This window comes from Mytilus galloprovincialis, chromosome 4 (assembly GCF_965363235.1).
Source record: "Mytilus galloprovincialis chromosome 4, xbMytGall1.hap1.1, whole genome shotgun sequence".
In the NCBI taxonomy this organism is placed as follows: Eukaryota; Metazoa; Mollusca; class Bivalvia; order Mytilida; family Mytilidae; genus Mytilus; species Mytilus galloprovincialis.
This window is the reverse complement of record NC_134841.1, coordinates 63,926,050-63,940,043: the sequence shown is the minus strand read 5'-3', so window position 1 is coordinate 63,940,043 and position 13,994 is coordinate 63,926,050. Positions and strand designations below refer to the sequence as shown.

Genomic DNA, 13,994 nt, shown 5'->3' with positions numbered 1-13,994 from the left:
ACATATAAAAGAGAAATTCGGAAAAATGTGTTAGTAGGTTGAAAATACAATACACGAGGATACATATTTTTTATCTCATTTTTTGTACATTGAGTAGGTTGTTAGTTTTCTCTTTTGAATTGTTTTACATTTGTGATTTCGAGGTCTTTTAGAGCTGACTATGAGGTATGGGGTTTGTTCACCTATAGCTGTTAATTTCTATGTCTTTTTGTCTCTTTTGGATAGTTATCTCATTGGCAATCATACCACATCTTCTTTTTTATATGTACTTGTTTATCATATCTCTACCACATTGTTGTAGAGCATTAATTTGCTGAAAGAAGCGACTTGTCATAGACTCAATTCATGATTCTGATTTATTTATCCTTCTGAAAGAAAGCACTTTTTGTTAAATTCATCCAATTTTATGCTTCATTTTGGGATACCATGCAACTGGAACTGATCAGTTAGTAGGAAGTTTAATTTTCAAGTTTTTCTTTGAAACAAACAATCCATAGAAACTATGAATTGTTGACGAAAAAAATCAACACAAGTTATAATAGACTTATTTATTTTGATTTTGCAGCTAAAAGAAAGTGATATCAATACAGACAAGGCAAGACACCAGCTGTTTTTACAGTTATTGTCCAAGAGTACTAATTATAATCATTTTAATGCTATCTGTGACTTACTACAACTATGGCCTCCACTTAAAGCTACAAGTAGCAGGTAAGTGCAATTAAATGGATGCAATAATTTCTGCCATTACACTTCCACCCTTAATGTGTGTGAAACAAGTATATTTGTTAGTATTAATGCTCTTCAGATATGGGAAATGCACATTTTTGTAACAACTTCGCTGTGACAATGCACTACAAACAATCTTCCAAAATATGAATTTGTACGGTTTTTCCTAGATTCAAGACAGTTTTATGATAGTTCAGAGTAATTCAAGTACCTGATTGGTTAATATTTGGGAAATCAGTATCTGGTAATTTTTGTACCAATATGACACAATCAAAATGGTGCAGGATGTAGTTTTAATACTTTTATATATTTGGGATTCTGACTGGAAAAATATTTTTTTATGTTTTTGATCCAGATATAAATGATGATAATGATCATGATATTTAATCAGATAAAGGCTTTCAAGATTGCAAGTTTCTGATGTCTGCCGTTTGTGATTTCACCTGCAAATTACAATACCATGAACCTATCTTTGAAATGATTTTAATAAAAGTATCTGACAGTTTTCAACTTCGGTTTTAAAGTTGATTAGTTTAAGTTGATAATTATGAAATTAAAATTACAAAACTGACTTTGATATATTTTATTTCAGTGACCATGAACAAAATGTTTGGGTAAACATATTTTGTGCTATGATAGATACCTCAGATTCTAAGACAGTATCATTGGTGGTTACAAAGTATAGAAGTATTTGTGATACTGTCAGTCTGGGTATTAAGGTATGTGTTTAAGTTAAGAAGTCTTGAAAAATCTGTTTCAAAAGACTATCCTGCTGTATTATACTGATATTTCTATAAAGAGCTAGTGTCTAAAAATCTGTTTTGAATTACTGTAAATTCAGAAATTATTTTGTTCATTTATTATTGCGATTTTGTCATTTTAGACTTACTATGTATATATCTCTTCATGGGTATCAATTTTCCTGGATTGCTGAAAACTTGCATTTTCGTGGATATTTGATTTCGTGGTTTTGCCGATCTCTGTATACAAAGCCCATTGGAAATATGCTATTCATTGAACATTTGAATTTGTGGTTCACCTGTACCCATGAAACCCACGAAAATTGGTATCCAACGAATAATAATGAATCCACAGTAAATGGGATTTTAATTTGAGAAAAATCCTGTTTAATTCATAAAAAATATTTCAAAATGTGAATTTAAATTATTGCATTTACAACTCTGCCGTATTTTTCACAATAATAAAAACATCGCATTAATTTATAAATTTAAAGTAATCCAATTTAGAATACCTCAGCATTTTGTCATGCCAGTAACTTTTATAGCTTATACAATATGAGGAATCCTTATTGTTAAAGTTCATACAGAACCTAATTGTTGTCACATCTTTTTTACTTTAATGAACAGTCTTACCTCCCTTTATAAAAAAAAATGTTCATGTGAGCCTATGTTGCTTAATAGCCATTTTAACCAAGGTTTGCATACATAGCAGGTGTCTCTGACCCTTCTTATGCACCAGGTCTTTTTACCTTGACCAGTAACTTCTTATATCTAAGAGATTTGAATGTGGGTAAATTCTTTTGTCATACGATGATAGCTAAGGTTTGGAGTTACAAAAAAGAAATTAAAAAGATTTATGACTTTTTTTATACGCCTGCCCGTCAAAATTTTGACAGGATGTATTATGTTGTACAAATGTCCGGTGTCCATCTTGACGGGACGTATTATGTTATACAAATGTCCGGTGTCCGTCCGTCTATCCATCTGTCCGTCTGTCCATCTGTCCGTCTGTCCGGCGTAAACATGTCGCACCGTAACTTGAGAACGACTTATCAAAATTTCATGAAACTTATTTAGGTGTTTCTTATGATGGTCAAATGATCTGTATACTTTTTGGTGAAAATAAGATTAAAACTTTTTGAGTTACAGCACTTTGTAACTAAAACAGGGGTTTTTTTTCACATGCCACACCATATATCAAAAACGATTTTTGATTATTGCTTAAAACTTTACACAATTCTTAGTTATATTAATCTTAAGATCTGTATACTTTTTGGTGATGATTCAAAATTTCATTTTAAGTTATTCAGTATTTTGTAAAAAAGGGGGAGGGGGTTTTTTCATGTCAAGCCGTATCTCAAAAACGATGTATGATTATTATACACCCGCTTTAAAAAAGGGGGGTATACTGTTTTACCTCTGTCTGTCCTTCCGTCAGTCCGTCAGTCCGTCCGTCCCATGAATATTTTTCGTCGCATTTTTCTCAGGAACTACAATACAAGGATTTCTGAAATTTGGTTTCAGGGTTTATCTAAGTCAGCTATACCGTGTGATGCGTTTTCAGATTGATCACTTGACAACTTCCTGTTTACCGAACACTTGTATGATTTTACACATGATAGCCAAGTTGAAAATTTTCGTCACATTTTTCTCAGGAACTACATTACAAGGATTTCTGAAATTTGGTTTCAGGATTTATATAAGTCAGCTTTACTGTGTGATGCGTTTTCAGATTCATCACTTGACAACTTCCTGTTTACCGAACGCTTGCATAATTTTACACTATTAATATTATCCACTTGCGGCGGGGGTATCATCAGTGAGCAGTAGCTCGCAGTTTCACTTGTTGCTTAAAACTTTACACACTTCTTTGTTATATTAATCTAAACATCTGTATACTTTTTGGTGATGATTAAAAATTTTATTTTTCAGTTATTTAGTATTTTGTAAAAAAGGGGAGGGTTTTTTTACATGTTGCGCCGTATCTCAAAAACAAATTATGATTATTGCTTAAAACTTTACACACTTCTTTGTTATATTAATCTAAAAATCTGTATACTTTTTGGTTTTGATTCAAAATTTTTATTTTAGAGATATTTAGTTTTTTTGAAGAAAAAAAAGAGGAAGGGGGGGGGGGGTTCATATGTCCCTCCGTATCTCAAAAACAATATATGGTTATTGCTTAAAACTTTCTCAGAAACTATTTATGATTATTGCATAAAACTTTCACGCAAGACGACGGGCGTATCATGCGCTCATGGCGCAGCTGTTTATTTAAGTGTTGTAAAAAGTACAGGATTGATTAATCAAGTGACTTTTAGCTTCCATAAAATGAAAAATTTAAACATGTTTTATACTTTTTCAGTGTGTAAGACATGTGTATAACAAGATGATAGAGAAAAAATACACAATAGAAGGAGTGAAATTTGTTTTATTGTCTACACATAAAGACATGTTGTCTGCTGCTGTCACAGAGCTGGCAGCTCTTGATGAGGTATGATGTTTTTATTTTTATATAGCACTTGTAAAAAATAAATTATAACTGGAAAAAAGGATTCATACTTATCAATTATCAAGATTTAGGTGTGCATTACACAAATTTGACTCTGTCCTTTGTGCAGCATAGTGATTATGAAAATAGTGCTGAAACATGATTTTGTTAAAATCTACACAAACACTGTAGCTCCTGAATTTGACTTTTCCTAAGATCATGATCAGAGATACTAAGCCAATCAAAAGTGGTCATTCCTCCTATCACAATTTCATATCCTGATTTATGGAGTCATTGTAAACAAGTGAGATTCAAAGCTTATTTTATCATATTTTATCATATGCCTTTACAACGTCTGCAATTAAAAACTCAAAGATGACAAAAACATAAATAATCAACTGGATTTGGAGAACTTCTTTAGTTGACTTGGAAATTTTAAATCTTCTGCTATTTATTCATCTCAAACATTTTCAAACAGCTTACTATTACAAATCACAGGTAAAAAAATAAATTCGACAATTTTTTGGTAATGGTATCATTTAGAGCATCCTTATGATATCAAACAAAGAAGATAGCCATACACATAAGGAAACAAGTATACACAGTTAGCATTTTATTTGGCTAAATTCATGTGTTATTTTTATTTCATATGTTTGTTTTATTTAAGGCAAAAGATGATGAAGAGTTGTTTGATCTCCTGTTAAAGAGAAGTCTTCTGCCACAAATTGTTTATACAGTCTATTACAAACCTGTGATTGGTTATCTGTTAGCCAATCAGAATGTGGAGGGACAATCACATGACTATATGTTATTGAAAACAGTAGCCAATCAGCTGAATGACAATGGATTCAAAGCAGAGGCTGGTTCTTTATTGTTGCAGTCTAGATCAGCACATTCAATGCTTCAGACTTTTGGTTCTGCTTTGGGAGCTGTAGGGAAATGGCTCAAACATTAATGTTGTATTAAGTGTATGATAAATAAAAGTGCTCAAGATTGTTCTGTTTAAAATTGTCTGTAAAAAATACCAAAATTATTATGTTTAGTCATTTAAATAAGGCAACAGTAGTATACCTCCTCATACTGATTGAGAGAAAACAAATCCAAGTTACAAACTAAAACTGAGAGAAACACATCAACTATTAGAGGAAAACAATGGAACAATAGAAACACTAAAGTGCAACAAAAACAAACATGGTATGTTGTTAAATAGGTATTGGCACATCTCATTTCCATAGAGATTTTTAAGCCCATGGTTTATTCACTTTAACACTTTTGCATACATAGTTTACATGTTAAAGTTTGTGATAAGGTCTGTTTTAGAGGGAACCATTATTATAAGCTGTGATATTTGGTATAGTTGTATTATCATTGACACATTCAATTCAATGTTGATTATTTTGTCCTGTACCTTAAGTCATAATTCATATATCAACTCAGTGGTCCCTTGGTCAACTGTTTGCCTTGAGTGCAGGAACCCAACGGGTTAAAACCAAAGACTTGAAAATTGGAATATGTTGCTTCTCCACTAAGTACTCTGCATTGAGGAATAAGAGTAAAGACTGTTCAGCCACAGTCATTGTTCTGGGTGAACTTTTGTGGATTTTGTCTATATTTCTCAAATTCTATAAGCAATACACTATCTTTGGTTAATGGTATGATTGTTCCATGTTTATCTCTGTTCGACAGGTTTCATCTGACCTTGACCTCATTTCCAAGGTTCATTGGTCAATGATCAGTTTTTTTTGTTTAGTCAGTTTTGTATGGGAAGATTGTAAGATGTATATGTCGTCCACAGTCTGGCAGGTTTTATCTGACTTGACCTTATGTTCATGGTTCATTAGTCAATATCAATTTTTTATGGTTATGTCTTTTTCACATATACTACAATGTATAAGCAATAGGTTAATATTTGGTGTATGGAATGGTTGCATGGTGTACATTTTGTCTTGCAGGGTTCATATGGTCTCATTTTATGGTTTATTGGTTAATGTTCAGTACAATTTTCATACACCTTTTTTTGCAGTCAAAATTCATTTTAATACTTCTGCATTTTAAATGCTTCAGTAAGTTATATGAGCATTATTTAAATTTCTCAAAAGAACTTCTTTTGATGATTGAGGTGTAAGCATGTAATAAGCAAAAAGCAAACAAAATCAATTAAAATTTTTATTTCATTTTTTATAAGACAGAACACTTGGAAGCATACAACATGATACATATCACTGACTTAATACAAGCTTGTATAAAATAATGAGTCGAGTATGTTAACACGAGGTATAAATGTACAAAAAAACAAGTAAATATATTATGACAATTATAGGGTTAGAAATAGGAATGATGCAACCATTGAATTTTGAAATACATGGGTTGCTTTCTAAAAAAATGCATACTGGTATATGATTCATAATACTGTTGTATTTCCAATAGGATTAGAATATAATATGTACACTTCGTCTTTAAAACTGGCATTTTTGATTCTTGTACAAATGACACAATTTATAGAAAGACACTAGAAATTTTTCAATAATTAAAATATACACATTAAAAAATGTGGGGTTTTCATTCAGGGCCCTCATATAATGAACTTTTTACCAACCACAAGAAATTAGGTCAAAACACCAGTTATAATAATTCATATGATTTCACACAGTTGCTGTTTACAACAATATCTTTTAAAATATTAGACTGGCCTATATCTGTTGTACGTAACAATCAATTACTACGAATTATTTTTTTCCTTTCCTTCATAGGGACGCCTTTTGACGCCACCCCCTTAACTCCATGACGCCTTTTGACGCCTGTGTAGTACCTCAGTTGAAATGCTTTAACTACAAAGTGTCTGCAGTTGACTAAATAAAATTTGTATCCAATATGAAAAGGAATATCGTAGGAATATCCAACTTTAATTTATTTGATGAATTATTTGTTTTTCGCAATGCATTAATACTTTAAAGCATATTTTTAGCATTTTATTGAAAAATCCTTATGCGAATCAAGTATGCAACAAAAAAAATTCAATGGAGGAAAGGGCTAGTTGTTAACATGTTATTCAATATGATGCATTTTGATCTTCAGTCATTCTTGATCTGAAAAACACCGATTGACTTAGTTGTAAATCACTACAAATGGAATAAAAAAATCTAATCCTGCAACTCTTCAACAAAATCTCATTGTAATCTATAAATTATTATTAACAATATATGTATTACTTCTTCTTATTCAGACACACTCAATACTGATCTGTGTCAAAGAGGTGCAAAGGTCATAATTATACCTTTAGGTAACAATTTTTTTTTTATAAATGGAACAATTAATGATGTCAATGAATTACAAACATGACAATGACCAAAGGACTTACAAAGTCCACAAAAACGTCTGATGAAACAAGATGAGACTAGACCCTTCTAAAAATGGACGAAAATGGTGCTCAAGAAGGTTAACCCGCTCTTGCTCTACAAGTGATAAAGGAATACCTTTGGCATGGGGCATATAGGACAAAGTTTGAATAATGCTATCCCCAATAGAAAATTGTATATGCCAAAACACACACTTTCAACAGAATTCCTGGATCCTTGCATAAACCTTAGCTATTTGTTATGACGTTTAATGTTTTAAAAGAATTAATATATTAAAGCCAGCTTTTTTTTTATGATTATAATATAATTTTTATTCAATACATGGAGAATTTGTGATTTAGAAGACATGTCACTTTCTTATCCTGAATAATTCAATTTCATTCAACAGTTTAATTTTGGAAACTTTTGTGATGATCATATAAATATCGGTAATTCTTAACATATACTCGAATACTAATTTAGTTTTATATACATAAGAATATTTGGTGTATGTAAAACATTGAATTATCACTTATTTTTTGTTTTTAATAACTGTTATTGTTGTACTATCGGTTCAACAATATCATACTTATTACTACCGGTAATGCCCAATGGATCCAACATATTCGAATATTATTTTCGTTTCAAACAAGCAATATCACCATGACAATTTTACACCTTTTCATCACAAGAAAAATACAGCTTGACAAATAATTTGCCATACAATGAACTTACAGTAAACAAGCCTGCTTTGTTAAAAGAGTATAAATGGCTTACATTATTAAGCAAACATTTCTATAATTTACTCTCTACAAGGGCTAAAGCTTTCCTCACAGTTCATGATATATCACTATAAAAACCAGTACAATCCCCTAAGCGTAACGTCCCCTGTACTGTTGCCTTTTTATGATGGACAAATAAAAGTTCACCGGTATCATCTCTCTAGGTCACCTTTTGGACGATTTTCTCTCCATTTTCTTTCTTCACAGGTTTTGCAACATTTGACCTTGACGAACATTTTGTTACAATGTCCCATACGCCGCAAAGCACGACATACTTTATAACTCATTACATTACTGTCACAAGTGTGTTTCTTTAGCTCTGAAAGATAATAAAAACATGTATACTAACTTGTAGTTATTTTTACTACCTTTATTTACAGGAATTGGTTATTTTATCAATACAGCTATTCAAGAAGCATTATCTTAAAATCATTTTTTTTGTCATAATACAATCACTGAAACTATCTTTTATATCTTTTGACTGTTTTTATGTTTTGGTGTATTGAATGATTTAAGCAGATATCCAGTAATAAATTAGTACCTCTATCTTGATTAGGACAGGCATCTGTATTACAGTCTTGAGATTCTGCTGGTTTTAGAGGTTCTGGACAACCAACAGCAATTCTTTGTGATGTCATATTCACACATTCAACCAACCGTATCTGCTGACCACCATTACATGTTTGTGAACACTGAAAATAAAAATAACTCCGATAAAATGGGCCCAATTTCAAGTAAATGTGTTTTTATGACCCTGTTATAGCTGAGAGGTTTAAGGTTTATGCTTTTCCCTCAGTCTGTGCGTACATCCCAAAATTCTGTCCTCTAACTTTAGTTTACCTCAACCAAATCTAATAAAAAACTTGTACAAAATGATTATTACCACAAAACTCAGATCAAGTTTGGCCGGTGTCACTTTTACCATTCTGGAATTATGCCTCCTAATAACTTTATTTGAAAGCAGGGGCATCATCTATGTCCCGTGGACACATTCTATTATTGGTGAACATAAAAAACATAGGCTTACCACAATTAAAATATTTCTTACCAGTTATGTAAAGGGAGATAATATTCTGTCTAATCATTTAAAGGGAGATAATTTGTCTAATAATATAAGAGGTAGGTATGTTTGTCTTTTTCTTTTCGCCATGGTGATATACCGTATATATGTTTTTCAACACTTTTTTTGATAGCTCCAAATTTTACCTGAACTCTCAATATATTCATGTTCATTATTGAAAGCTGTAATAATTGTTTGATATTTTACCTTGCTCCACTGGCCTTGGATCCATGCAAGGCATGCTGGCACTTTACAGTTTTGTAGGTCTGTTGGTCTTTGATCCGGATCACACTGATGTTTATCTGGACAGGTTACAGTTCTCTTCTGTACAGCATAGCCACAAGTAGAAGAGCACTAAAAGGATACAGAATAATTATTAGAACTATAGTTGACTTAGCAAATTTTGGCTTTACATGTTAAAGATATTTTACAAGATTTAAAAGAGCAATGAGTATGCTTGAAATAATACAATATGCATCAGTTACATTAAAGATTGATTATATTTAGGAGATAACTGTATTGTATTTTAAGTATCTGAAGAGAAGACGAATATTAATGTCGTCGCATTGCATCTGTTTTAACATTCAAAGAACTATATATAAAACAATAAGTTTAACAGAATCAACGTGATTACTAATAAACTGACTTACGGTTTATTCATAAGTTCTATAAATATATTATACTTCAAAGAAAGATGTAAAACGCGGTACTGCGTTTGGTGAAAAAATATCATAGGCTATTAGCAGTTCAAATAAAACAATTGTGACAGGGTAGTTGCGGATTTTATAAACAATTTCTTGGATGATCGAAGTTCAAAAACACCCCTACCTCACTTTCCCACGAAGTAGGCGAAAGTGCCCTACCCGCGGTTGGGTTGGTTATTTCATCATGGCACGGCCAAGAAAACAGTCCTGTTTAAATTCTTTCTTAATGAAATATAAGAATACTGGTTCAAGAAAAAGTTAGTTTATTAATTTGTATCATTATTTAATATCTCTGTATATCAATATATATATTACTTTCAACCTGTAAAATTTGCCGAAGCATACATACACGGTAAAGGCCCCAACCCGTACTACCGTATTACATAGGATCCCACGAGGACCTCAATCTGATTTTACTGTTTTGCGGTAAAAATGTATATAAAAATTTTGACACGACCTCCGGAAAAAAAGGAGAAAAATTATGGTGTTGCCAATTTGTTTATGTCTTATGAGTTGGACTGTCCTTTTGGTACCTTAAGGCTTTGTTCTTATTTTGTATTTTTTTTATCAGATACAAAGTCATTATATTTAATGACTGTTATAATAGTATCAAAAATGCTAACCTGATTCCATGGTGAAGTTTTCCAATCTCTACATTTCTCTATGATACAAGATTTGATGGCCGTTGGTTTGGTCAAAATGTCACAATCTTCTTCATCTTTTATATCACATGACGTCTCATTCTTACACCACACCTGGCGTGTTTGTATTCCATATCCACAAAGACGAGAACACTAAAACATATGAGAAAACAAGGTGATTTCTTTATAAAAAAGAAAAGCAATACATGAACCTAAGACCGCTGACTGCCGGGTCACCAAGAGATTGTTGCTGAATTTGTGTTTGCTTTTGAATTGAAATAATTGACTGTGAATAGAAGAAGCAAGTTGAAAGTATATATTTACAGCTTCTATTTGAAAAATTATTTTAAAGCTCGACTATTTTATTTAATACTTTGGAATGTACATAATTTTTCCGATTATAACCCTTTGGCAAATCCTAATTTCTACTAACCGAATGACTTATGCAAATCGCACAAACCTATCGCACTATAAATTTGTGCACTCAGTTTGCAAATATAATCAGGAAATTCTGGAAGCATTTATTTTATCTATCATATCTCTATATTTTGATTTCTACATGAATGCCTTTATATTCTCAACTCGTATTTGAAGCTGTCTTTACTTATGGTAGATGTTGTATGCGGTGAAACCTAAGGCATGCAATTGATTCGGACCTCTTATGAAGAGACTTATTTTGGTCTCATGAAACCGCCCCATGAAACATCTCAAATTTTAAGGATTTTCTGATTTTACTTAAATCAATTCAAACATTCTACAGGGAAACTCAGTTTTGCCGAAGAATTTCTTAATTCAGGAGTTTATGAATACCTTTACGCACTTTCAAAATAACCAATTTATATAAGAAGGTATTTAGATATAAAAATATACCAGAATTAAAATGATGTACGCCAGATACGAGTTACGTCTACAAAAAAAAAGAATCAGTGACGCTCGAATGAAAAAAGTTAAAAGGTTAAATACATTTCAAAGTTAAGGAATGTATTCCTTGGGAAGACAATCCTTAGCATTTCAAAAAGGTCAAAGTTTATAATAGGAACGTGACTCAAACAAGAGGCTCTCAAGAGCCTGAATCGCTCACCTTAAATTTTTTGCTTAAATCTTCCATCAATGATTATTATTTTACCCCTATGTTCTATTTTTAGCCATGGCGGCCATGTTTTTTGATGAAATGGGAATTAAAACACAAACTTTATTCTAGATACCCTAGGAATCAATCGACGACGGACGGTCGGGCGACGACGGACGCCAAGTGATGGAAAAGCACATTTCATTGTGGAAAGGTGAGCTAAAAAGGAACAAAAGAGAAACAACTCGAGGTCAGAATACCGTTAGTAATGATGACCGTGCTTGAAAGTCGCATGTAAAACTCTTTCTGCCGTGTCCTGAATTTAGAACGAAAATACGCTTTCACGAATGAATTTAAAAGTATTGCATGCAAGTAGTATTTTAGCGCACGAAATAATAAATAGAAAGCACCTCACTGATACTCAGGAAAAGAATACGCATTTGCGTCATCACATAACTTAATATAATAGTTGAATTCGAATGTCAAACAGCCTACATTAAATTGTTTGACTCCGGATTCATTGACATTTTATCCGGAATTGAGAACGCAAACCGATAGTGTGCTTTTGAAATGTGATCTATAATGTGAATAAATCAAACCAATCAAGACGTGTAGGATTGTTGGTCAACACAAGGAGGTCAATGAATAAAATTTTCAAACCGTTACCATAGTACAAATATGAAGATGCTATAAGGTTAAACTATTAAAACAAACAAACAAAAATTGAATTAAATTCTATAATAAACTTACGTTCCTGTTAGTATTTTTTTTCACATTCTTTTGAATACATATAATATCAATAAACACGAACGTCCAGTATTTACGCATGGACATTTTATTTATCGAATGAATCTATTTTTAAATTCTAACATTCCCCTATGTGAATATATTACTATACAAAATATAAGCAAAGACTTCTAAATCCATACTAAAACAGTTTAAAATATATTATAAAGTTCACCTCACTTTATTACCGTATCATCTGTTACAGTAATTATAATTGACAGATCAGCAACTCTCACATGTCTGCACATTCTTAAATAAACATGTAATTAAATAGATCAATTGAAGTTCTTATACACATGTTGTAATTCTGTAGTCTGACCATCAAACGATGTACTTGTTAATAAATTAGTTATAGAAACTGGATTGTATTATTACATAGCAAATATATTACAAAATAATCAATATTATGGTTGTAATTGAATTTTGTTGTGATTATTGTAAATTATTTTTACAGTTGCTGTGACCTGCAAGGATTTAAAATCATGCTTTATGAATTGAAAACACACAAGAACTTTTTTATTTACGACCGTTTAAAATTTAAATATTTAATAAACTTATCTTACTTTCCGTTTTATTGATATATTACAATACCAAAAAAAATAATAATTACTCATAAAACCTAAATACTAAAATGGTATGAAATAATTAACGTAGAAATATAATGATTATTGTTTATAAACAATTTGTTTTGTAGGATGCAAGAATTTCTTTAGATTTAATTTTAATATTTTCTTTTATACAAATGAATATTTAAAAATACCAAAGCAGAGTATCTTGTCATATAAAATACTTATTTCTTAATTGCAACTCTGAAAATATTCTGATTTCAATCATTGTTAGTTTCTTCAGAAACATAAATACAGTATCTATTGTGTATATATTTCTTTGATTCTGATTGAATAAAATACTTTGTATAATAAGAAAACTCCGATCTAATATTAATATTATAACCAGAAAGTTCTCTTCCGTAAGTCTATGATGAAATACACAGTAATCCCGTGGTTGAATCTTCAAACACAATTAGTTTACATGTTATCGAGACAACAGACAATACCAAGTTATAAATTGACCCAGATACACACAGTGTACAGTGGTCGTTTTAAAACAAATATAATTGCGTCGTCAAGGGCCATCAAGAGACCATATCAAAGACGTAGATAACAACCTGTTAAGACCTGTATAAATGACCGAAAACATTCCAGACGTTCTGAGAATTTTCTTCTGACTTCCGGCCGAGAGATATCGAGTGGCCCATAGACACATCCAAAACTCTCCAATATATAAGAATGAACCAATAATTTACATTGTCATCAAGAACATGTGTAGAAAATGATACATCAATAGGCAGATTTAAAAATGAATCATACAAGGGAATTGGCTAATAAAGTTTGAAGGCGAAGTTAGTGGTAGAATTACGTAATTGTTACACCTGTGCAACACAATCATAAGCACAAAGGAATTAATTACCTAAGAAAACTGTTCGATTAGATTTCAACAAGATTTTGAAACTTTTTACTTTCTTTACACCTTTTGGTCCCTGGTGGAGAATTGGTCTAAATTGCAATCATAAAGTGACCACATACATTAAATAAAACCACGAATATTTTTTCTTGACATAATCCTTTTAATGAACTACATGCAGATCCTGATCATTTATTGA

At 31.4% G+C, this 13,994-nt stretch overlaps 2 protein-coding genes across 2 annotated transcripts in view; one reads left to right on the top strand and one right to left on the bottom strand.

The window, feature by feature from the left end:
- The window catches only part of LOC143072686 (NBAS subunit of NRZ tethering complex-like), a 167,116-nt gene extending 162,126 nt beyond the window's left edge, over positions 1-4,990 (top strand). The window contains exons 56-59 of the mRNA XM_076247758.1: positions 566-708; positions 1,319-1,445; positions 3,832-3,960; positions 4,625-4,990. Of these exons, the coding sequence (XP_076103873.1) occupies positions 566-708; positions 1,319-1,445; positions 3,832-3,960; positions 4,625-4,912 (687 nt within the window). The 3' untranslated portion in view covers positions 4,913-4,990. The remainder of the gene's footprint in view (positions 1-565; positions 709-1,318; positions 1,446-3,831; positions 3,961-4,624) is intronic.
- A 1,119-nt stretch (positions 4,991-6,109) lies between these two features.
- LOC143073736 (A disintegrin and metalloproteinase with thrombospondin motifs 7-like) lies at positions 6,110-11,842 on the bottom strand. Its single transcript, XM_076249495.1, has 5 exons — positions 11,825-11,842; positions 10,462-10,632; positions 9,342-9,488; positions 8,616-8,766; positions 6,110-8,393 (listed from the first exon to the last, which is right to left on the bottom strand). Exons 1-5 carry the CDS (start codon positions 11,840-11,842, stop codon positions 8,227-8,229), a joined length of 654 nt encoding a protein of 217 aa, XP_076105610.1. The 3' UTR covers positions 6,110-8,226.
- Positions 11,843-13,994: the final 2,152 nt, after the last annotated feature.